General features: G+C 34.8%; 5 protein-coding genes across 8 annotated transcripts in view; 2 read left to right on the forward strand and 3 right to left on the reverse strand.

The window, feature by feature from the left end:
* The first annotated feature begins 3409 nt into the window (after nt 1-3409).
* The window catches only part of LOC114877528 (synaptotagmin 1), a 65307-nt gene continuing 45821 nt past the window's right edge, over nt 3410-22895 (forward strand). Inside the window, exons 1-2 of one of the 3 annotated variants that reach the window (XM_029190207.2) lie at nt 3412-5300; nt 6259-6424. The gene's annotated coding sequence lies outside the window, so the exon portion shown is untranslated. Of the gene's footprint in view, nt 6425-22895 lie in introns of all 3 variants that reach the window. The other 2 variants (XM_029190209.2, XM_029190204.2) reach the window with 2 other exon arrangements.
* Nucleotides 6921-9742, reverse strand: LOC114877530 (out at first protein). The gene is made up of 4 exons (XM_029190211.2): nt 8409-9742; nt 8095-8208; nt 7699-8017; nt 6921-7617 (listed from the first exon to the last, which is right to left on the reverse strand). The coding sequence occupies exons 1-4, from the start codon at nt 8502-8504 to the stop codon at nt 7307-7309; spliced, it is 840 nt and encodes a 279-aa protein (XP_029046044.2). The 5' UTR covers nt 8505-9742; the 3' UTR covers nt 6921-7306.
* Nucleotides 10645-16218, forward strand: LOC114877529. The gene is made up of 3 exons (XM_029190210.2): nt 10645-11769; nt 11889-11980; nt 15278-16218. The coding sequence occupies exons 1-3, from the start codon at nt 11517-11519 to the stop codon at nt 15860-15862; spliced, it is 930 nt and encodes a 309-aa protein (XP_029046043.2). The 5' UTR covers nt 10645-11516; the 3' UTR covers nt 15863-16218.
* LOC123987922 lies at nt 14204-15296 on the reverse strand. Of its 2 annotated transcripts, none has more exons than XM_046286265.1 (2): nt 15237-15296; nt 14204-15160 (listed from the first exon to the last, which is right to left on the reverse strand). In XM_046286265.1, exon 2 carries the CDS (start codon nt 14974-14976, stop codon nt 14389-14391), a length of 588 nt encoding a protein of 195 aa, XP_046142221.1. In that variant the 5' UTR covers nt 14977-15160; nt 15237-15296; the 3' UTR covers nt 14204-14388. The 2 variants fall into 2 exon arrangements, with proteins under 2 accessions (XP_046142221.1, XP_046142222.1); XM_046286266.1 differs by having other exon boundaries at nt 14204-14979; nt 15049-15242.
* On the reverse strand, nt 17307-22245 carry LOC114877533 (WD repeat-containing protein on Y chromosome-like). Its single transcript, XM_029190212.2, has 3 exons — nt 22051-22245; nt 21022-21116; nt 17307-17454 (listed from the first exon to the last, which is right to left on the reverse strand). The coding sequence occupies exons 1-3, from the start codon at nt 22243-22245 to the stop codon at nt 17316-17318; spliced, it is 429 nt and encodes a 142-aa protein (XP_029046045.2). The 3' UTR covers nt 17307-17315.

Genomic DNA, 22895 nt, shown 5'->3' on the forward strand with positions numbered 1-22895 from the left:
TCTTCACCAATCAGAGGCAAGAAAAGCGTTAAATAACTGGGTCCGTTCAATTAGTCGTACTCGTCCAACCACTGGGCCCGATACCTTATTATATTATCTTCATTTTTGAAATTTTCTAAATATTACTTTTCCAATATATAAAATTTCTCAGTTTAAAAATGATAAGTACTCCATTTTTAGCTTCAGTCGAAATATGATTCCATACGTTTGGTGAATCTGGATCATAAGTGACCCAATTTCTCTCGTTTCTCCCTTATTTCAGAAAAGCGCGCACTGGATTTTTGCGAAATTATTGCTTTTGGAATTCCGTACAACTGTTCTCTGTTTGGACCAAATTGTTGTTCCAAATCACACGCGCTGCTCTTGCAAGGAAATTATTATAACATAAAGTAGAATATTAATGTTTACCTCGCTCATACAACTAATATGAGATAGTAAACTACCAATGCACGATACTTATTATTATTTCCAATAAAAATTAAGCGATATCTCTCGATGAACTTTCTGACCTCACCACGTTGAACCCTCACTTAATTCGATTAGCGATAATTCAGTAGTAAATTGAATCGTTTCGAAACTCTTCATACAGTTAAGTTGGAGAATAAAAATCGGTGATTAGTTGAAATATTCCAATGAAATGTTACATACAGTATGTTTATTTAATTTACGTCACCCATAATCATGTTCAGTGATGGAATCGTTATTGAAGGCAACCGCATTATTGTTGAGCTATTCTTATCCACCTATATGCACTCGTGGTACAGCACGGCACTGTATATTTAGAACGTACCAGCATATTTTCACCGCGAGAATAGATTGTTCGAACAAGTTTTCTGTAGCAAAGTGAAACGCATTTGTTTTTTTTCGTAGCAAATCAATCCTGTCACTAGGCAGACTACTTACAACACTGTCGCTCAAAAATCTTAAGCCACTCTAATTTATACGAAACCTGACAGAGAATCGTTCAATCATTAAGAGACATAAAGTAACTACTTTATCACTTGATGTTTCATAAGAGGGCTTTTAGATAATCAGTGCAACTAGATCAAGTTATATTTCTAAAATAATAGAAGATAGAAAAAATAGCATTAGGAAAAATTAAATGGTGTCGAATGGTGTCAAAGATTTTAATGTCACTTTGGTTTTAACTTAATTGTTTGTAAAGAATAACAAAGTGCATCAGTTGACGTCACAAGAAGCACTTTAAGCATATACTACTTTAGGGGCATTGATTTTTCAGAATATTCTACGCACAGTCGTAAGGTCGTGGGCTATGTTCCTTAGAAATTTTGAAATTTTAGAATTTCAGAAATCTGGAATTTTGAAATTTTGAAATTTATAACATCTGGAATTTTGGAATTTAAAAAGTCTAAAATTTTGAAATTCTGAAATGTTGGAATTTTGAAACTTTGGAATTTTTGTAATTCTGAAATTCTAAAATGTAAGAAATCTAGAATTTTGAAAGTTTTGAATTTTAGAATCTTAAAATCTTAGAATGGTGAAGATCTTTATTTTTGGGGAGGGCCAGTCCAGATTTGGGGGAGGGTAGGCCCATTTTGGCTCCTATACATAATAGTTACTCCATTCACTTTACGTAAAAAAGTATTAAGATGGAATATCAGAAAAGTCAATGATTCGTGCGATATTACAAATTTTTGTATAAAATATCTTACGAACTGTTCACTTTTTTTATATTTTACCTGAGAAGTTGATATTTTTTACGCAAAATGTTACACAAAATCAATTGCAATTTCTAAAAGATATTGATTCTTATAATAGCATCAATTCGAACAGTTATCACTAATAAACGACATACTGTTTATATTGTTAATTCCCTACAAAGTACATGTTAAGAAAGGTAAAATCAGCAAGCCGGACGAGGCTCCTCACAATACTGGGCGAGATGTTGCTAAAAAGAAGTATATAATGCTGTTTTTTTTATATCTAATATCAACGATACTTAAAATAATTTTTGAGATTGCACATTATTACATAAGTAATCAGAAACAAATACAATATACTTGATCGTTATGTCGCCAAAAGATGTATGTATAAAAAAAATAAGTAAAATTGATTTTAATTATAGCCTTCTCAAACTCTTTGATTTATGTTTAACTTACAATTACATACATATTAGTCGGTCAACAATAATTCACAAAATTTGGCATAACTCCGTGAATATTGAAAATTAGACAATAGAAAGAAATATCGAATATAACTTTTATGCAAGAAGGGTCTAAATATAATTCTAATTATTAAGATAGAGATTCTGATTTGTATAGCTATGCACAGCTAATTTTGAAATTTAAGCTTACAATTGTCCATCTTACAGTATCGATATAACATTAATGCTATTCAAAATTTGTCATCTCTTTCCAAATTTTAGGAGTTGGTCACTGTTGACCTCCATGGCTGTTAACGTATTAACTAACAAATGTACCCCAGAATTCTCTTATGGATAACAAATGTCTTAATACTTTTGAGCGATAATGTACATACAATTATAGAACTTCACTGATATCACAAAGAAGGTGTCCATATTTGAAGGACGACAACGTGATATTTAGTTGTTTTAATTTATAACAAACGCTTTCGAATGTATCGAACACGATTGAGATACTTAATGTAAATGAAAGAATTTATATTTTTACAAGACATATTCCTTCTCTTTTTTCAAATAGGAATCTCCTGTGAAAAGTACTTATTGTAAAAAAAAATCGTTAAGCACGGCAATGAAGATATTATCGAAAGTACCTTCATCTTCAATAATTAATTATTTAAGTGTTTTCGTTGATCATTGTCCGTGTATAAGCACGATCTCTTTATTTCTTCTTCTCTTCAGCCGACTGAATGAAATTCTCGCTGTAAATGTAGCGTAAAATAGCAGAACGGATTATCTTCTTTCTTTTTTTACTCACGTAAGCTTCTTACTTTCGTAGTTTTTAATACTCTATTGTAGCGTTCGATTATACATTGTAGCGTGGCAATAAACGTGACTAGTTTTTATCGTTCCGATCTTCCAATTGAGAATACATTTCTAAGCGATGGAATTTAGGTATATGTGTAAAGAACGTTGAAGAGTACTAAATTATTATAATTATTGTATCGTACTTAATAGAAAACAATTATCAACATTCATGTGAATTCTATATGTTTCTCGATCATCCGTTTTCGTTAAATTATTTAATTTTAATTGCTGCGGTAAGAAATAAAATATACAGGGTGTAAAAATAATTTGAAAATGTAGAATACAATTTTTGTTTTTAATGAAATTTCATTTCTTTCGCAAAATTACTGTACCTTTGTGGTAAAAAGAAGTAGAAAATTATTAATAGTACAAGTTAATTTAGTTCTACAGATATGATTTATTGGGATAAAAAAAATCATATGAAAAAATTTTGTTCTACGTCTTTTATTTTTACAGAACAGTTTCCTGTCCACCTGTATCACTGAAGGGCATTAATACAAATAGGATATTTATTTACTCCTTCTTTTTATTAAATATATATAAAAAATATGTATATAAGTTACAATGTTGTGTGTAAAGCTGAAATCATACACGGTGAGTAACATCCAGTTCTAATTCGTAGTGTTGATAGAAAAAACATTTAAATGCTATGAGTTATTATATACTCCCTTCCCTTGCCCTGTTAAACAACCTTCCAATCATATTTACCAAAACAAAATAGATTTAATCAGTACATCTATTACCAGAGAAAAAAAGAGGATTAACATCGAGCAAGATTCTTTTTAAACAGCAACAACTGTTTGAAATATTTCGTCTACTTTTGGACCATATTATTAATTTATGCCTTCATTACTCTTGTGTATTTCTTTGTTCTTGTTTAAATATCCACATTTGAATGACACGTATAATTTATCAAACTGCTAACAATAACATTTGAAATGATCTGCAATTTATCTATACTGTGTGTGTGTGTGTGTTTGTGTTGGTAATTAAGTATATAAGGTGAGCTGCAAGAAACGAAATGGTCAAATTATTTTTTCAGATTTGATAAATGGGAATACGTATTATTTTATAATTTTCAACAAAATTATTTGATCCGTTTCTCACCACTCATCCTGTAAATCACGCTCGAATATGTACACAATGTACAAATTTATATTGCTGTTTGTAAATTTAATTCGTTACTCAGTCCACTTATAGAATGCTGGGGAAATAATGGTCATGGATTATATTTTCCATGTTGTTTAGATGAACTTTTGCAAAAAAATACTCAGTCATAAAATTAATAGAATTTTAAAGATATATTAGAATTTTGATGGAATATCAGTGTATTTTCAAAGTACTGATGAAATATTAGTGCGCTTTAATACCTCTCATATAGTTAGTCTGTCAAAAGACTGATCGCAAGTATTAGTGGATCCTCAGTCTCTTGATGATACTAACATAACTATGGGAAAATCTTCCTAAAAGACACAACCCATTTTTAAAAATCCCAGATACTATTTACTTTTATCTATCCAGAGAGTACAATACATAGAATTTAAAACAAAAAACACTTTTGATCTTTAATTTGAAGGTTTTGAATCATTTTCAGACTGGATTCCTTTGCAAATGTGCATTCAAGTGTAATGTAGACTTCCTAAGATTTCCATAGGCTCTCCCTGAATTCTCCCAAAACCAAAAATATCTAGAGGAAAGTTCCTCTCCCAACAATTACTCTTTCAAAGGGGGATAAACTAACCTCCTTGAGTTAGTCTCAAACTTTATACAACAGCAGAAAACCCCAAAATTAGTACATAACAATTTTGCAAAGTAGTAAAACATACCCCACAAGGAAATTCTAAACATGAATTTTGTCCTTATCTCTCAGAGGTACGCATTGTGATTTAAGCAAAATTGTTAACCTTGAGGTCTATTATTATGCAAAGTTTAAATTCTTAAGAAGCCTTTGTTGCAGCAAAGTGTACATTCAACATATAAACCATGATCATTACTTTCTTAACAAGCTATGCAAGTTACTCTATTGAGTTGTCTCACATTGACTTGTTCATATAATTTAACATTTTAACTGCCATGTCACCTATTTCATGGAATAAACTTACATAGCCAGTTATAAATAATTTTACCAAATACTTGAAAGTATATTCACTAAGAAGAATTATTCATCATAGAAAATAATTTAATAATAATCGAACATGGCAGTCAAAGTGTCGCCGAATTTTACACGATGATGTATCGCTATATTTGTCTATTGTACAACTATTTAGACAAGTAGAACTATTGGTTGCTGTTTCGACGTTTACAAGTCTGACAGATGTCGGATTACAAGCGTGTAAGTATGTGCAATTATTTCTCGCATTCAATTCATAATTCGCTTACACTAGAGAGTTAATTAGATACAAATTCGTGTTTGTGAGGAAGCGCGGAGAATCGCAACGTGCATATACAATACGTTTATTATTAAATTGGACAGATATTGCAGTCTTGTTTATAGTGATTTTTGCTATGAAACGTATACACTGTCGTTTCGTTTCTCTCATTTCAAGTGATCTCTTTATACAAATAGTGAACGCAAGTTGTTTCGTACAAATTCAGTAACTTTACTCCCAAGAGTAACATCGTGAATCTTATTTACCACAAACTGTACACCATTCAATTATTAACATACAATTCTTATATACAAATTTATCTTTGCGTGCCCCTAGTTATTTATATTTAACGTGTGTGCCTCGCACTATGTACAATTGATGGAAATTAACTTACACATGTATATGGCAGCTTTACAGGTCATGTATAAAATTCTGTACACACACGTACGTATTTCTATTAGTGTGATTTAAATGCATACAAACAGTGTTTAAATTACGAAAAAAAAGGAAATAAAATTGTTTCGCTTGAAAAAAATGGATATACATAATATTAGACTAAATTTAAATGGAATATCATTTTATCATACCCATCTTGATATGTGGTAAAAGTAATTCCATTAATATCTTCATAAACAATATTCTTATAAAAATTGTTAATCTAATACCATGCTTCTCCTCGAAAATTGAGCAATTTTTATGGAAAGTGTCAGTAATAAGAAAAATAACTACGTATACATTTAAATCAAACAATCAGTATAATGTACTAAATGCATTATACGTATAGTTTGTTTCCAACTTAGATTTCAAAACTTCAATCTCATCACTTTTGAGATAGACACATAGGTCATCTTCACATCACTTTGAATATGTTATTTGTAACCCACTGTTCTCAGTGTGTGTACATTCGAATGTTTACTCTAGGTGGCAACTACTTCTATACGAAACTGTAAATAAGAATAAGACAGTCGTGTTTGAACCAGCAAAGAGATCGAACGTTCTCAAAGGACTTAACGAAGCGTTATTTCTGTGACAAAGTATGTAAAGTGACGCTAACATAATTGCACAATTAACGTGTGTGACAATACACGTACGTATATGTATTCTATTAGTATTGTTAAGTCACATTGTGCATACAATGTAGCAGATACGCATTAGGAATTAATTAGATTTTCAATAAATACACTGAAACTTCAGTTTGGAAACGTGTCATGATAAAAAGAGTCAAAGTGATCTTTGCTTTGTGTATAATAAGATATGAGTCTAAGTCTTTCAGAGTATAATGTCATATTTTTCTAATTTTCTTTGTTTGAGAAATCTCTTATTTTTATAAAGTATTTGATCGTTACGCTGATAATGGAATACAAAATATTGCTGTTAAAAATGCATCCATTCAATACAGTCTATAAAGGTGAGAATATATTTTAAAATCTTATGATCATTGATTTTAAATTATTTGATATATTTTAAATTTTCTTTTTCTTGGATTTCTATCACAAAAAATATATTAATTATAAATCAAAAGAATTTTAATATATTAAATAAAAAAATATTTATAAATGATTATTAATTAAATTTTTGTTCGAAATATTTCTATAGTAAATTAATATGTACAATTTGATAAAAATAAGCTACAGAATTATTCAAATAATTTATATGTACACGTGCAATAAGCCTTAGAATTTGATGAGATCAATCATGATCTGTTCAATGTACATAAATTGTAAAAAATATTTTTCTGAAATTATTATTTTCTTCTGTAGATGTTAAGTGATTAATGTCAGATAAATGCAACTTTAAAACCCCAAAAAAATCTTTTTTAAATATTAATTAGAAATGTATTATACACCTTTTCCTGTTGTTATGAAAATAATAAGTTATTATATAGAAGATAATTTAACCTTCCCACATTTTAACTAACTCTACCTTTTTCTATACACAGAATCCTACATACCTACAGATTTCTTATGTGTCATTCATCCCATAAACAGTTCTGTTTCATTTTAGAATAATATGAGAATATAAAACACTTCTTACAAGTTTTAATGCCACATTTATAAGGTGTAACTGCCTTTTTTCCATCACCTTTCCCCTTGCAAAATTTTAAACCACACGGATACCAACCGATACATAATTCTAATGAACAAGTACAAGGTGCCCACATATTTGATGTGTCAGCACACCTTGTAACAAACAATGATTTCGAATCATTTGTACCTTGTTGCGTTAATGAATTTGTGCTGAAGTTGTATACAGCTGCCATCAATGGAAGTTCAGAAGAACCTAATGAATTAAAGACAAATATTTTAGTAAATGAATTTTAAGATGTTTAGGTATTTATTTATTTATTAGCATATAGCTTACCAGGTCTCTGAATCCATTGTTTTATGTCTTCATTTCTGGTATAAGCAGATCCTGCTGCTTCTCCACAAAGAGTTGCAATATGTTTTGAAATATCTTTTGATTCTGATACATCTAAGAACAAATCCATGGTATAATTCACATGGCCTTTGTCTTCTTCTGCAACACGTACTGTGCCTGGATTCTTTTGTCGTAATTTAGACATTGCATCAGAGGATATAAAGTCTACTTTGAAAAAATGATTAACAAAGCACAAGACTTGATATTGATTTTGACCACGTTCTTCTTCTCCAAGAACTAGTGCTTTTATAATCTGTACTTCCTACAGAAAACAAAAAATATCTTATTACTATTTATGTAATATATTAAAAAGACAATTATTTTCATATAATAAATTACATTTTTAAAGTCAATAAGTTGTGTCACCAAAGTGCCATCTGAACACTGAAATTCTAAAGTGATAACATCTTCAGTTACATTGGATGAAATTGTTTCTAATAGAATATCACCACCCTGTAAAATGAAAATAAAAGGAATGATATATAATTATTTATTCTAAAATTCTTTTCCGGTGAAATTTATTTTTCTTTTAGGTTAGCATGATAAATTATTAAATATCCAACTGTATGGAAATCATTTTTACACAAATTCATTTCAAAGATTACACTCTTCTTAAGTTTTATCATCAATAAATGACAGATACAAATTCTTACCTGATTTTTAACGTTTATGAGCAAATGAGTCGTACAAACACCATACAAATAGTACAACAGGAAGCAAATTGAGAATAATTCGTTGAGTTTCTTCATTGTCGCATGTTGTAACTACGTCTGTCACTATATGGAGCACCGTTGCAATTAACTACGATGAATCGACATTCAATTAATAGATAAATACTTTAAATATAACCTAATCGTATGAACTTCCTACTCCATACATTCCATCGCGGTCGAAGCATACGCTCTTTGCACACCATTGGGTATAAAATTATTTAGAATAGAATACTTATTTAATATGAACATTTAGAATTCTCAATTTTTTTAAAAAGCATTTGATTGTTTATACTTTATTAAAAACTATATACATATTTATTGTCTAGTATACAGAAGAAACTATTTTTCAACAGAAGATTGTAAACAAAAATTTCTTGACAAATAGAATATAATTGCTAAAAAGAATTGCAGATATAGAAATGATTAAAGATAAGAAGAAGGGTTTATTGTTTAGAGTGTTGTACGTTTGCTAGGTAATGGCCTAACCTGGTCCAAAACGTACTTTATTTTCAAAAAAACCGCCATTTCCTAAAAGTGTTATAATCACAGATGAGATATGAAACAGACCAATCGCCTTGTGAGGATTCGTGTCTCACGATTTGAAATATCGACATTGCCCAAAACCTAATTTTTGTCAATTGCTCTGTTATACATTCCGATTTAGAATAATTTTAGGAACTGCATCAGGCTAAACGATCAATGAATCACACTGATTGGTAATAAATGTAAAGAATCACTGTCCAACACGAATTTTGTTCTGCAACACCCGTTGGGTGATCCTTATAGAGCTTCTCGTCCTGAACACAAATCCGAAAACGGAATTGCTCGATCACCCTAAGTTTTCAAAAAACAGGAGTTTTTGTAAAAATGCGTAATTTTGGAAAAAAATGAAGTATTACGCGGAAACTAAAAGTGCTAGGAAATTTAGGCTGATCTCAAAAGATAGGGGAGAGTTTTACGTATATTTTGATATATATAGTTATTATAATGAGTGATTTTTAATAGCTGTAAATGACGATGAAAGTTTAAAAAATAGCCGATCCGCGTATTTTCTACTTGTTACTTTTGCATTTTTACGAAAAGTTTTTGGTCCAGCACGAATTCGCTGTACAGTACCGAATTCTGTAGACATTTCCGAATAAGAAACTGCGTTGGGTAAGTACTGGAGCAGTATGCAATTCGAGTAAATCGAAAAAATATCTGTCGGTGACACGTGTACGGCGTTTTGCCGCCAGGCGGCCATAGCTCGCCCTCTTCGTTCAGTCGTCGGTGCTGGGCGGATTGCAGGTCTCAGGCGCTTTTCACTCGAATTTTTAAACGTTAATTACTGGGAAACAAAGCCGCAAATGCTATTTCGTTATTCTTGATTTTCGTGTTATTTTGATCCTTAGAATCACCCCTTAAAATTTTGTCCATCTGTTGTCGAACACCCTGTACGCATACTCTGCAAGGCATGTACCGATTGCGATGAAACCTTTCACATCTAATAGGAGATATTTCCGTGATGATCCCACTTGCAAAAATGTATGGAACTTGTTATCGTTAAAAACTATCGTTATTGCAATTAACCAATAAGAACAGTAAACCACCTTACGGCATCCTACAAATACCGCTCGTTCCATTAAAAAGTGTGAAATAAAATAATTTTTAACAAAAAATACACCGACTTCAAAATGCACTAAAAAGTATGAAATAATTTCTATTTCATTTATACAAATACCCAACAGCTATTAATAAAACCTATTTACTCGTTAAATAGTATACTAAATACATTTCAACCTTTTCGGAAACGGCGCAAAATTTAAAATACCCGAATATACGATGCTGCCAATAACGATTTGATAGGTTGCCGACGCGACGCCTGAACTAGGATCTTCCTAGTAGAAGAAAAGTTTTTAATTTTGCGCCGCCTACGAAAAGGTTGAAATGTATTTAGTATACTATTTAACGAATAAATTGGTTTTATTAATAGCTGTTGGGTATTTGTATAAATAAAATAGAAATTATTTCATACTTTTTAGTGCATTTCGAAGTCGGTTGTATTTTTTGTTAAAAATTATTTTATTATATCTATAATGTTTGATTTTTCTTGTTATTGTTATTATTTCATAATTCTTATTTCTCTTTTGTTGTTATCCATTATTATTTGTAAGTACCAATAATAAAATGATAAAATACTTTAATTCAAAATTAAAATCTTTAATTAAACTTTAAAAGCATACAAAGACCTTGGATGTAATATGTCTTTGAAGATGTACATTCTTACATTCCCACCTGGACTTTTTTCCGCCAAATCTCGGTGATGTGAATAATGAACACGGAGAACGTTTCCACCGGAACATTCGGACACTTCGGATTCGTGTTCAGGACAAGAAGCTCTACAAAGATCACCCAACGGACGTTGCAGAAGATAAAAAAAGTTTTAATTTGTTGCACAGTATAATTATTGTGTCCTAATATAAATATGATTGCTATATATTGTGACCCTTTTCGCGGGGGTGCACTCTATACAATCGTATACAAAAATTTTGAAATCCGTTGGGCGCTAGCCCCGTTCGCGTGGCGATGGAAAAAGGGGAACATCGGGGTTCTTCACAATAAACGGGGACTCGTAGCTCGACCTCGGTCGGCCGTCACACACTACGCGGGGGAGTTCGCAGGAACGGGAAACTCTAGAGCTGGGAATCTCAGGGTGGAAGGGTTCTAGGTAAGTTCTTACGTTAAGCTAGGTACAGACGCGTGCGCCGCGGCAGCAACGCGGCATGGAACGAACGTATTTGGGCGAATATTCGTTCGTTTGGACGATAGTGCGAACATGTCACGCGGCAATACTGTAATGCCGCGCAACGAACCAATTTCTGTCAGTCTTTTGCGCGAACACAAAGGGATTCCTTGCCGCAATGTGGACGGTTTTCTTCGGGTTTGTCCAAATACCGAAAACAATAAACTGCTTTATCCGCGCACGTTCTTTTATTTCGGGAAAAGCGCATCGGGTATTTCGCAGCATTGCGAAGTATCAGTTATTAGTTGGTGTGTATTGAAAGTGTTATGTTGATAATTGATATGGAGTGGACTGAAGAACAAATGATCAAATTGATTGAACAATATAGGAAATTCGAAAATCTGTGGAACCCTACTGACATAAATTATTTTAAAAGAAATGAAAAAGTTGATGCGTGGGAGAAAGTAGGCATCAAAATTAACAGATCGTCAGACGATTGCAGGAAGAAAATAGTTAGCCTGCTCTCCTCTTACCGAAGAGAAAAGTCGCGGACAAAGATGTCCATGAGAACAGGAAAAGGTAAGCTGTTTATTCCTTTTCTATGTCTATAAGGTAGTAAAATTGTCTTTCTGATTAAAACTATTTATTTTTATTTTTTTAAACTATTTATTTATTATTTTTATTTTATTTTGATATAGGGGCAGCTGAGATTTATCGTAGCCGCTGGTTTGCGTATGATTCATTAAAATTTTTAGAAGACCGAGATACACTGCGGGAAAGACTAGACACGGTAAGAAAAAAAGTTAACTAATACCTACTTCCCTACTTCCTTACTTCCCTTCCCTATTAATATACAGGGTGTCCCAGAACTCGCGTTGGTTCCGTGAAGGGGTGGTAGCTGGAGTGATTCTGAACAACATTTTCCTTTGCGAAAAAGTTATTTGAAGCTTCATTTTTGAATTATTAAGAAAAAACACTGACCAATTCGAGCGCGTATAGCGCGCGGGCTCAGGGACGGCAGCGTCGGCTGCGAAAGCGGGGCTTGACGTAGGCCGCGAACGAACGGCTCGGCACCCCGTTGGCATAGCACAATAAAAAAATTGAACTTGTTGAACATTTTTAGTTGTTGTTTAAAATGAATACGAATCTTGTCGCCTGTCATAATGTAAAAAAGGAAATTCTAAACATTCTAAACAACAAATAAAAATCTTTGAAATGGAATAATCAATAAAAATTTAAAAACAATTTAAATGAAACTTACCGATTCGTTTCTAAATTAACTTGCTATGCTGAAAGCAGATAATTCCTACTGGGTCACTGTGTCGATCTTGAACATTCAAGGAGGGAACAAATTACGAAGAACCAGCTGATTTCCAAACGAGATCATTGAACTCACTCAACCACACGGTCACTATCACTTTTCACAGAATTTTCTTTCAGGTAAATAAACATTTTTATTCACTGTCACGTTGCAATTGCACTGGACACGAATGAAAAACGTGTAATATTCCGCACTACTTCGTAACGTTTTCGACGTTTCTTCCTATCCAACTTCAAAAGGGACTGCCAGCTTGATTGTTGCAAGGTCAGTTTACAAATACAAACTTGCATGTATCTAAAGAATATGTACAAAACATACAAAGAAATACAACTAAAAGTATATGTAGATAAAATAATACACAAATACAATGTGTAAGTTACTTATTAACTGGTTTCGTTCACAAATAAAATTTTACATTCAGTTACATAAGTTTAATATTCGGACACCGCAGATACGTGACAGTCGAAAATCTTTAATGTCGGTGCCCTTTGCCAGGGGGCGAAGCGGTTAGTTCTCAAAGATGGCGATTTTGACAATACGGCTATGCTGAGACGTCGTATACCGAATCCAGTTATATAGATCAGTGAAGCTGGCAGTCCCATTTGAAGTTAGATAGGAAGAAACGTCGTGAAAACATTACGAAGTAGTGCGGAATATTACATGTTTTTCATTCGTGTCCAGTGCAATAGCAACGCGACAGTAAATAAAAATGTTTATTTACCTGAAAGAAAATTCAGTGAAAAGTGATAGTGACCGTGTGGTTGAGTGAGTTCAATGATCTCGTTTGGAAATCAGCTGGTTCTTCGTAATTTGTTCCCTCCTCGAATATTCAAGATCGACACAATGACCAAGTGGGAATTATCTGCTTTCAGCATAGCAGGCTAATTTAGGAACGAACGGGTAAGTTTCATTTAAATTGTTTTTAAATTTTTATTAATTATTCCATTTCGAACATTTTTATTTGTTGTTTAGAATGTCCTTTTTTACATTATGACAGGCGACAAGAGATTAGATTCCGTATTCATTTTAAACAACTACTAAAAATGTTCAACCAGTTCAATTTTTTTATTGTGCTGTACCAACGGGGTGCCAAGCCGTTCGCTCGCGACCTACGTCAAGCCTCGCTTTCGTAGCCGACGCTGCCGTCCCTGAGCCCGCGCGGTATACGCGCTCGGATTGGTCAGTGTTTTTTCTTAATAATTCAAAAACGAAGCTTCAAACAACTTTTTCGCAAAGGAAAAAATTGTTGAAAATCACCCCAGCTACCAGCCCTTCACGGGACTAATGCGAGTTCTGGGACACCCTGTATAAAAGTGAAAATGCTAATCGTTTGTTTCTCTTTCACATTTAAACGGCTAAACGGATTTTAATGAAATTTGGACTATTGGACAGCTTATTCTTTAAAGATGGACATAGACTATGTCATATTGCGATTGGTTATGTTTTTGACTAACAAGGAAGCATTAAAGAATTGGTTTGGTAATACTCGGCATTGCCACCAAGACCCCCTCAGTATGCTACACTCATAATATAGATTTATTAGTTTTTTGTTTTTTTGGCCCTTGTTTCCTTATTCACGTCGTATCAGATGATAAAGAAATATTTGTCATTTAAAACAAAGATTGCATCTTGCATTGAATAGTATTGTATTAAAGTGTGTTTTAGCTGATTTCTTTCAATTTTTAACGCGAATTTACGAGAACGCCGTTGAACACTCTCCAAACGTCGCCGCTATGATCGGGCGACAAATAGGTGTGTAGTCAATTTTCTATTGATTGGCTACATCAATCGCGGCGGAGATCCCGGACCGCGATCTGTATTGAAATTCCCGGGCAGAGCCGGGTAACGCAGCTAGTACGTTTATATAAATATAAATTTCATGCGTATTTATTTTGCCACGGAAAAGCCCCCTCGTGAGAGTAGTAATCTGCGAGTTCATCACGAATTTTTTCCAATGCAGTTGCAGATCTTCTGGGTTTCCTCTGTAGTGAAAGCATAGAATTCATTTTGTCTGGGTCATTTCTCCATGAACCATCCATTTGTTTTCCATTTTCATCTTCATAGTCTACAGCTCCGTGAGGTGTATACAAAGTTTTTGAATGTTGTCGCAGATAATTGTGTAAACAAAGAATTGTTGTGACAACTATTTGGGCTTTTTCCGGTTCTAATAGTAATGGTTTTCTTAAAACCCCAAATACCGAACTTATAATACCAAAAGCATTTTCAACCACCCTACGAGCTCTGCTCAGTCGGTAATTGAAAACTCGTTTACACGAGCTTTTGCGATGCTTTCCTCCGTACGGCTTCATTATATTTTCTTGAAGTGCAAAAGCACTGTCTGCCGCAATAAAATAAGGCACCTTGACTTGTCGTCCCGGAAGTTCGATTGACGCTGGCGACCTTAAGGAATTGTCCCTTACCATTTGGTAGAGTTTGCTGTTATTGAACATGCCACTAATCTCCATCAACTAATGCGAGCAACATGATACTAAATTGTGATTTGTAATTGAAGAACTCATTGTCAGAACCGGACTTACGATAATTGGTGACTGCAGTAAAATGTGCTCCCATTCAATTGCAGCTGTACAGTGTATAAAATCCCATGTTTATTCGAATACCTCGCATTTCGCCATCCACTCTGAAGGAGTTCTAGGAATCATATTCATATTCATTGGGCTACATTAATAGAGTTAATATAGTTAATAGAGTTTTTGTTATTTCTTACTACTAATTGTTACTAATTGTTATTTCTTCTTCTCTGTCCAGGGGTCCCTATCGACTGCGTTGACTGATGGAATTGCTGGGAATAAAGAGGATATAGATAATGTGGGAGATAGTTCCCAGGTGACGCCAAGTACGTCAGCTGGAGAAATGAAAAGGACGGCATTTGTCAATCCGCGACCACCAAAGCGAAGAAGAGAAAGAGCTGACAAGGGTATAGAACTATTAAAAAGTGCTGTCAATATCTTGAAAAGTACAGCTGGCAGACTACATGCGACGCCGACGGTAGCGGATGCTGAAGTACAATCATTTTGTGCATTCTTGTCGTCGAAAATGATGGGCTATCCGCGCAATACACGGCAACGAATACAGCATGAAATCTATGGTCTTCTCATGAAAGCAGATCTTGGACACTTTGAAACACAACCAACTCTTACTTCTCTTTCACCTATGGTTTCTCATACCTTACAGTCTTTTCCACAATTTTCTTCCTCAGCACCACAAGTTACTCCTTCAATGCATAATGATTCCCATCTAACTCCGCTCTATTGTTCTCCTCCATCCTTTGAAAGCCATAATTCTCCTACTCCTCCTGTTGCTAAAAATCGTAATGACACAGCTAATTTGTAATGTAAATTATTATAAATTATCAACAGACCAGTTTTGTCATTTTCACCTGAGTCAGGAAATTAGCTCAAAATTGAAATAAACATTTTGACATGTACCAACCTGTCTTGAACCGGAATTGCTTCTCGCATATTAGTATCTTTCTTTGTGATGTCAATTTTGGTCAATAAATCTTCGAAACACGACGAACTCATTAGGGTAAAATTTTTATAATGTCCACTAATTTCTTGAAATTTTAAATCCCGCATTAATTTGTCCCCATTTCGTTTACAATATAGTTAATTTAACTATAAACAATTTAACTCATTATAAGTTAAAATTATCACTGCACTACTAGCTATAAGCAGAGCTTCATCGTCTTCCATCTTCAGCGACAAACACTGAACTGATGGCGAATGTGCGTTGAAATTCATGGTACGTTCCATGCGCGGCGCGTGTTCGTGGTAAAAACGAAATACCGCGCACACTTATAATTAGTAATGCCACGTTGCTGCCGCGTTGCAGCCGCGGGGAGCTCGTCTGTACCCAGCTTTACGCGATCGAAGGGGGGTCAAAAAAAGGGGAAGCTTTAAGGGTTGGAGGAGACAAGGATATGCAATATCGCGATTCGCAATTACGCGGACGGGGAAAGTAGCCGTTACGTGAAATCAGAATTTACAATATTAATTTCAGGGACTCACCAATACGCTGGATTCGCACACTCACACTCTCTATCTGTATAATTCTCCCAATCACTTTCGCAAAGGTCTCTATTACAAAATCGGATGGTTAGCAAAATCTCAATACTCAATACTCAATACTCAATATTCTTACTGTGTCGTCGAAACTCTAATTGCTCGCTCGTCGCCGTTACGGCAACGGCGAGTCCGTCGCAGGGAATTTTGGGGAGGAGGTATAGGTCGGGGATTGAGTCGTCTTCTGGGTCGGGCGCTAATTTGGCGATTGGCCGGTGAACGGGTTCAATGCTGGGTGCGGGCTGAGGGTCCTCGGGCTCGACGGGTAAATGGCCCCACAGTGTCCTTTTGGGTCGTACGATTGTATCGCTCTTTCCATCGCAGGACGCTCTTTCCGTGGGGGTTGTCGTCGGCCTCGAGACGGGGTTTTTCTTGTTGGTGGCAGCGTCGTCGTTCCGGGTCCTACCGTCGCGTCGCCTCTATCGGCCCGATAACGGCGCGCGGATAAGGGAACAGGGTTATGGAAGGGGGTGGTACGGGGACAGACGCGTGGTGGGCGAAAGCCAAGCGGGCTTGACGATTGTAACGGGGGGGGGGCACTCGTGTCACCACGTTACAATATATAAGTTATCTGTACAATGATAAATATATATAATTATGAATTATAATTGTTTTTTTATTTTCAAATACATTTTAATTTCACTTATCAGCATATCCGCAGACATTATGTTGTGGCATTAAATATTTTAACAGTATTTAATGGATTGTATTAAGAAAACTAATTAAATTTCGTGTTGTACTTTCCAGCTTTGGTCACTTTCTCGCGATATCAGTGTTAGAGAACTTCTTTTTTTACTTGTTCTTCCCGTCGAGGGTGATGCTTTGGAAGATCCCTGAGATTGAGGAACCATATAATCGTCTCTGTAACTTTGTGAAATGTTGCAATAATTAGTACTTTATTTTGACTGAAGATTGTAACGTGGTGTCACGTCCCCCCCCGTTACAATCGCCGCTGCTGCGACGACGAGCCGGCAATTAGCGTTTCGGCGTCTAGACATACAGAGCGAATTATAGAGAGTAACGAGCGATACAGAGAGTGAGATTTATAGAATGTGATCAGTAGCGAGAGTCATACCGTGTGTAAGTGTGTGGAGAACCCGGCGACTGGTGAGTCCTTCCGATTATTACAATTGTAAAGGTAAGTGTACACGAGAGAGAAAAAATGGTAGAGTGTAGAGAAAACTCTCGGTAGAGACACGTAGAGTGTACGCACCTTGTAGAGCTGCACTGTAGAGCTCTACGGTCTCCCTACCTGAGAGCCTTTTTGTGGAGATTTCTCTATCGTGTAAACAGTCCCAGTAGAGAAATTTTTGTCTCTACATCGTCTCTACGTCTCTATGCATCGAAATGGATAAGTTGGTAGAGCTCTACCTAGTTTCATGCGCTTTATTTTGATATAGCTAACGAATTTTTAAGAATGTGTAGGAAAGGAACTATTAAACATAGAATGCTAAGATTTGTTACACATATAAATATATTTATGTTTTTATTTTATTTTTATAGTTTTTATTTTGAGCTGTAGAAGCAGCGGGGGGGGGGGGGGGGGGCTGAGCGCTTATTATAAAACAAAGTTTTTGATACTTTTGAACACTATTTTAAATATTTGTACCTGCCATAGAATTAATCCCTCAAATAGATTTTAATAGGTAGTAATAAGTACCTTGCCCCGTAGTGCATTTTATAACACCCCCTTGTACATATTTGGGTCCTCATCCTTCAATTCGTTTATTAATTGTCGATAACATCCAAATTGCTTTCTTCTTTGTATCCACTCACGCACTCAACCTTTTCGATTTTGCTACTTTTTTTTTTACTTAATAAATAAACAACACTAGCTGTTGCGACTTTCACTTGCTCAGAACTCATATTGCTACTGCACTCCGCAAAAATTGGAAGCATACTAAATGTACTTACTTCAACGCTTCTCTACCTGGTAGGGTCTATCATATATCTACCAGCCTACTCTCGTGTACACAGAGCTGTAGAGCGCTAACGTAGAGCTCTATCCAAAATTTCTCTACGGCTCTCAGGTAGAGCGAATTTATGGTAGAGACACAGTCTCGTGTACACTCACAAGGAAGGTTAGGGAACCCGGAAATTCAAAAAATTATGAAACTTCGCATACAAATACAGTAAGTCATCCGTAATACGACCCTGTTTTCCGTTGGTGCCATAATTCGGTTTTAAAGGGTAATATTACCCCTTGAAAAAAATTCGAAACTTTCTTTTTTGTGGAATATCTTAAAAACGGTGAGAGATATGAAAAAAAAGTTTAAACAAAAGTTGCACAGTTCTAACTAAAAACTTTAGTAACTAAAAAATTATGCACTTTTCAAAAATTTTCTTGACGCCATTTTGTAAACACAACAGAACTGTGCAACTTTTGTTTAACCTTTTTTTTCATATCTCTCACCGTTTTTAAGATATTCCACAAAAAAGAAAGTTCCAAATTTTTTTCAAGGGGTAATTTCACCCTTTAAAACCGAATTATGGCACCAACGGAAAACAGGGTCGTATTACAGATGACTTACTGCACTTGTATGCGAAGTTTCATAATTTTTGGAATTTCCGGGTTCCCTAACCTTCCTTGTCAGTCCCATCGAAGTTGTCGCAGTGAAGTTGGCTACACATTCACTAACACGGCGTGAATGGGTTAGTGCGCCAACTTCACTGTGACAACTTCGATGGGACTCAGTGTATGTACACGCGTATGGTAGAGCAAATCTCTCTCTCCCGTAGAGCTCTACCATTTTTACTCTCTCGTGTATTCGTACCTTAAAGGTTTGAATCTGGTAACGACAATTTCCGCGTCCACGCATTATACTTCCGCGAATCGCGCCCGCGATAACCCGTTCCTCCCCTTAAGGTACGAATACACGAGAGAGTAAAAATGGTAGAGCTCTACGGAAGAGAGAGATTTTTAAGAAAATGTGGATTTTGAATTTTGGAGAATTTCTGCGTCCACTTCTGATGCTCGATCGAATAACTTGAATTCATAAGATTATAACTATTACAGTTTTGACAATTACAATATACAGAGTGTTCGATTCTTGGGTATGACTGTATCCACTCCTGCTGACCTGACGTTCAGTTGTCGGTGCTGGGCAGATTGCAGATTTTAAACGCTTTTTACTCGAATCCTTAAACGTTAGTTACTGGAAAACAAAGCCGCAAACGCTATTTCGTCATTCTTGATTTTCGTCTTATTTTGATCCCTAGAATCAACCCTTAAAAAATCTCCCACCTGTTGTCGAACACCCTGTATAAATAATTCTCCACAATAATTAAAAAAGGACGCAGAAACTCTCGAAAACTCAAAATTCAAATTTTCTTACAAATGCTAATACGTGGTATTAAAATTAGGTTAGGTATCGATATGTAAGACATAATAACATTTTGAAATAAATGTTTAAACTGATTTTTTGTGTCAGTCATCAGTAGCTTGCACTAGATATGAAAAGACGGTCTGACCACAAAACATTATACACTACTTAGTAGAGTACACCTAGCCCAGGCATGGGCAGATTTTGCTCATTCGAGCGCGCTCCCGATTCCTCGCGAGCGGCCGCAAGTTGCCGTTGCATCGTCAATCTAGGAGAAGGCGTTTATTCTACTTACAAGGGACATTACCCAATCGACACACGCCGATTTTGATGCCCTTTGAGTATGATATAGAACTCAAAAAAATATTTGACACGTATTTTTTTTATCGGCAATCGTCCATGCTGAAGGGGTGAAAAAAATGACAAAAATAGATTATTTTTCAATATATTTTTTAAACAAATAAATTCATCAAAAAGGTGGCTATATAGAAAAGTTTGCTGTTCAAAAACACACAAATTCCATTCTGAATTTTTCGCCTACACCTAATAGTTCCTGAGATATTCAAGAAAATATGTTTTGCAACCCCAACTTTGAGGGCTATTTTTACCCCTTTAGCATAGACGATTGCCGATAAAAAAAATACGTGTCAAATATTTTTTTGAGTTCTATATCATACTTAAAGGGCATCAAAATCGGCGTGTGTCGATTGGGTAATGTCCCTTGTTAGTCGTTCGCTATTCCATGTAGTGGGGATAGCGCTTGGAAGAGGTGGGGTACATGTGTATCTCACCGTAATTAAACAAAAGAACGCAACGTCGAGAGATTTGAAGAGTGGGGCATAAGCCTTGTCTGTTTCATTTCACGTAGCCTTCCTCTCCTGCGGCTCGTGAGACGCTCGTGAGCGCCGAGCGCTCGTGCTCGTTTTACTACTTGCTGCCCATGCCTGACCTAGCCTTATCGTGCAATGCTGTGAAGGTCCGTGTCGATGGTTTAATATTTCAAAATATATATATAATTATAGCTAATTTCTGGCTAAATCTAAAAATATATACAAAATATATTTAAGGTATCAATTATTTTATATAAATACAATATAATACTTACGAGCACTTCAATCGTAATTCGCTTATGATCGGTGGAGTTGTAGGTCTTACAATGGGTTTCAAATCGTGAATTTTTAGATGTGTATAGACTGGAATCTGGAAGTATAATTTTCACGCTAACCTTTTTGCGAAACTAAATATTTACCGTTTAAAAATAAAATGTCATTTGAATAAGAAAAAAAACAATTGGAGCTATGAATGCTAAAGTAACACAAGTCCATTTTGTAACATTATATAAGTTATTTAATAACATTTAAAATCTAAAACAATGCAATAATAGGGTGTTTTAAATAGATAATGGCGTAACAGTTAATTTAATCATTTAATAAATTTTGTGGTAGTTAATACACACACGCGAACATATCGCGCTTCCTCGGGGGAAATGGCAATATCATCCCCCGCCCCACTCGGCGTGTGGTTCGCCGGGTTTTCGACCTCCCTCGTAGACTTCCTCGAATTCTCGGGTTTTGGGGTTTCTGGTCCCCGCTGTTGGCTTTCCCTTTCTCGGACTTTCGTCTCTGCCTTTAGACTTTAGGTATTCTCGAGAAGAAGTTCCATATACTATAAAGGTCTGTTGTGGCTCACCACTTGGGTATAAACGTTTGCGCGGGAAAATCTGAATTAATATTTACTTCGTGATTCGTACTTTTCAGTCATATACTAAATTTTATGAAATTTAATAATTAAGATATACTGTTTTTTTACTCTTCATATTAATATCGTATTTTGAAAATTCCTACTACCCTTGTATTGCTATTTTTTCTACAGAATCCTGATTTGATCGCAGGTGTACTATGAAAATTGATGAAAATGCTAAAGACTCAATGTACCATATTATTATTTCAAATTATAATCAATAGCATATTATTTAAATCGAAAAAAATCATTGTCATTACTTAAACAAAATAAACAAAGAAAAATGTTTGCTTCTCAGACTTGGACAGCTTTGGAATTAATCGGGTCCAATATTTAAATAAACCCGCTTAAAATATAAATCACCAACTATCGAACTATCAATAAAACTACTTACGTAAGGTAGGGATGTATCAAGAACCGTGGGTTCGATGTACCTCTTCGGTATATCCGGAGCTCGATAAGATCTCCCTAATATAGAGGATCCTAAGCCCTTTCCATAAATCGATGCGGACGATATTTCGTTTTCAGTATCATTTAAGCTCGATTCGTCTCGCAAATCGTTTTCAATTGTTTCCGTATTATTTTCCATGCTGATAAGCAATCCTTAACAATCGACGCGGGTTAGTAAGATTTTAAGGCGCAACCAGGCCGAGGTACTTTCGTTGGAATAAAACTGGAGACCCACTCGAAGTCGAGCACTAGCCTCTAGATAATGATTCGAGGATGCTCTTCAACGTTACGTCCGACGAAGGGTTCACAAACTAGAGTTTCATGAGTCGATATTTGGTCGATAACTTCTTCCGCTCTGTTGAACGCCAGACACCATGAAGCTTCAATCTATTCCCTTAAAAATGTGGAAATTGCTCTCTTTTCTTCGTTACTTCTCTTCCCCTGGTATTTCATAATTGAGGATGATACTTGTTCATTAAATCCTCAAGTTGCTAATAGAATACATACTCCTATTTATGGAATACAGTGCGTAATTAAATTATTGGAATCATCTGCTTACTTTTCAATTTTATTTTTTATAATTATAGAAAATAAGTGTAGATAATTTAATTTATCCAGTGTAAAAACCTTCATATTGTGATTTTTATTTCTACAGAAAAACAAAAAATAAATTTTTTGTAGTACAGTTTAGATATGGTACATGGCGTGATTTAAGTGAATTTATTAAATTTTGTAGAGATTTTTTTAAAGTTTCATAAAAGCAGAACTACTTGTCCGATTAATTTTACA

The sequence above is a fragment of the Osmia bicornis genome, chromosome 6, assembly GCF_907164935.1.
Source record: "Osmia bicornis bicornis chromosome 6, iOsmBic2.1, whole genome shotgun sequence".
NCBI classification, from domain to species: domain Eukaryota; kingdom Metazoa; phylum Arthropoda; class Insecta; order Hymenoptera; family Megachilidae; genus Osmia; species Osmia bicornis.

Coding starts and splice junctions, on each gene's coding strand:
- LOC114877530 (XM_029190211.2), bottom strand. CDS start 8,504: ATGAAGAAACTCAACGAATTATTCTCAATTTGCTTCCTGTTGTACTAT. Junction 8,209..8,408: donor TCATAAACGTTAAAAATCAG/GTAAGAATTTGT, acceptor TTCATTTTACAG/GGTGGTGATATTCTATTAGA. Junction 8,018..8,094: donor AACTTATTGACTTTAAAAAT/GTAATTTATTAT, acceptor TGTTTTCTGTAG/GAAGTACAGATTATAAAAGC.
- LOC114877529 (XM_029190210.2), top strand. CDS start 11,517: ATGTTGATAATTGATATGGAGTGGACTGAAGAACAAATGATCAAATTG. Junction 11,770..11,888: donor GTCCATGAGAACAGGAAAAG/GTAAGCTGTTTA, acceptor ATTTTGATATAG/GGGCAGCTGAGATTTATCGT. Junction 11,981..15,277: donor TGCGGGAAAGACTAGACACG/GTAAGAAAAAAA, acceptor TTCTCTGTCCAG/GGGTCCCTATCGACTGCGTT.
- LOC123987922 (XM_046286265.1), bottom strand. CDS start 14,976: ATGGAGATTAGTGGCATGTTCAATAACAGCAAACTCTACCAAATGGTA.
- LOC114877533 (XM_029190212.2), bottom strand. CDS start 22,245: ATGGAAAATAATACGGAAACAATTGAAAACGATTTGCGAGACGAATCG. Junction 21,117..22,050: donor TTGATACATCCCTACCTTAC/GTAAGTAGTTTT, acceptor TTATACTTCCAG/ATTCCAGTCTATACACATCT. Junction 17,455..21,021: donor GAATTACGATTGAAGTGCTC/GTAAGTATTATA, acceptor ACAAAGTTACAG/AGACGATTATATGGTTCCTC.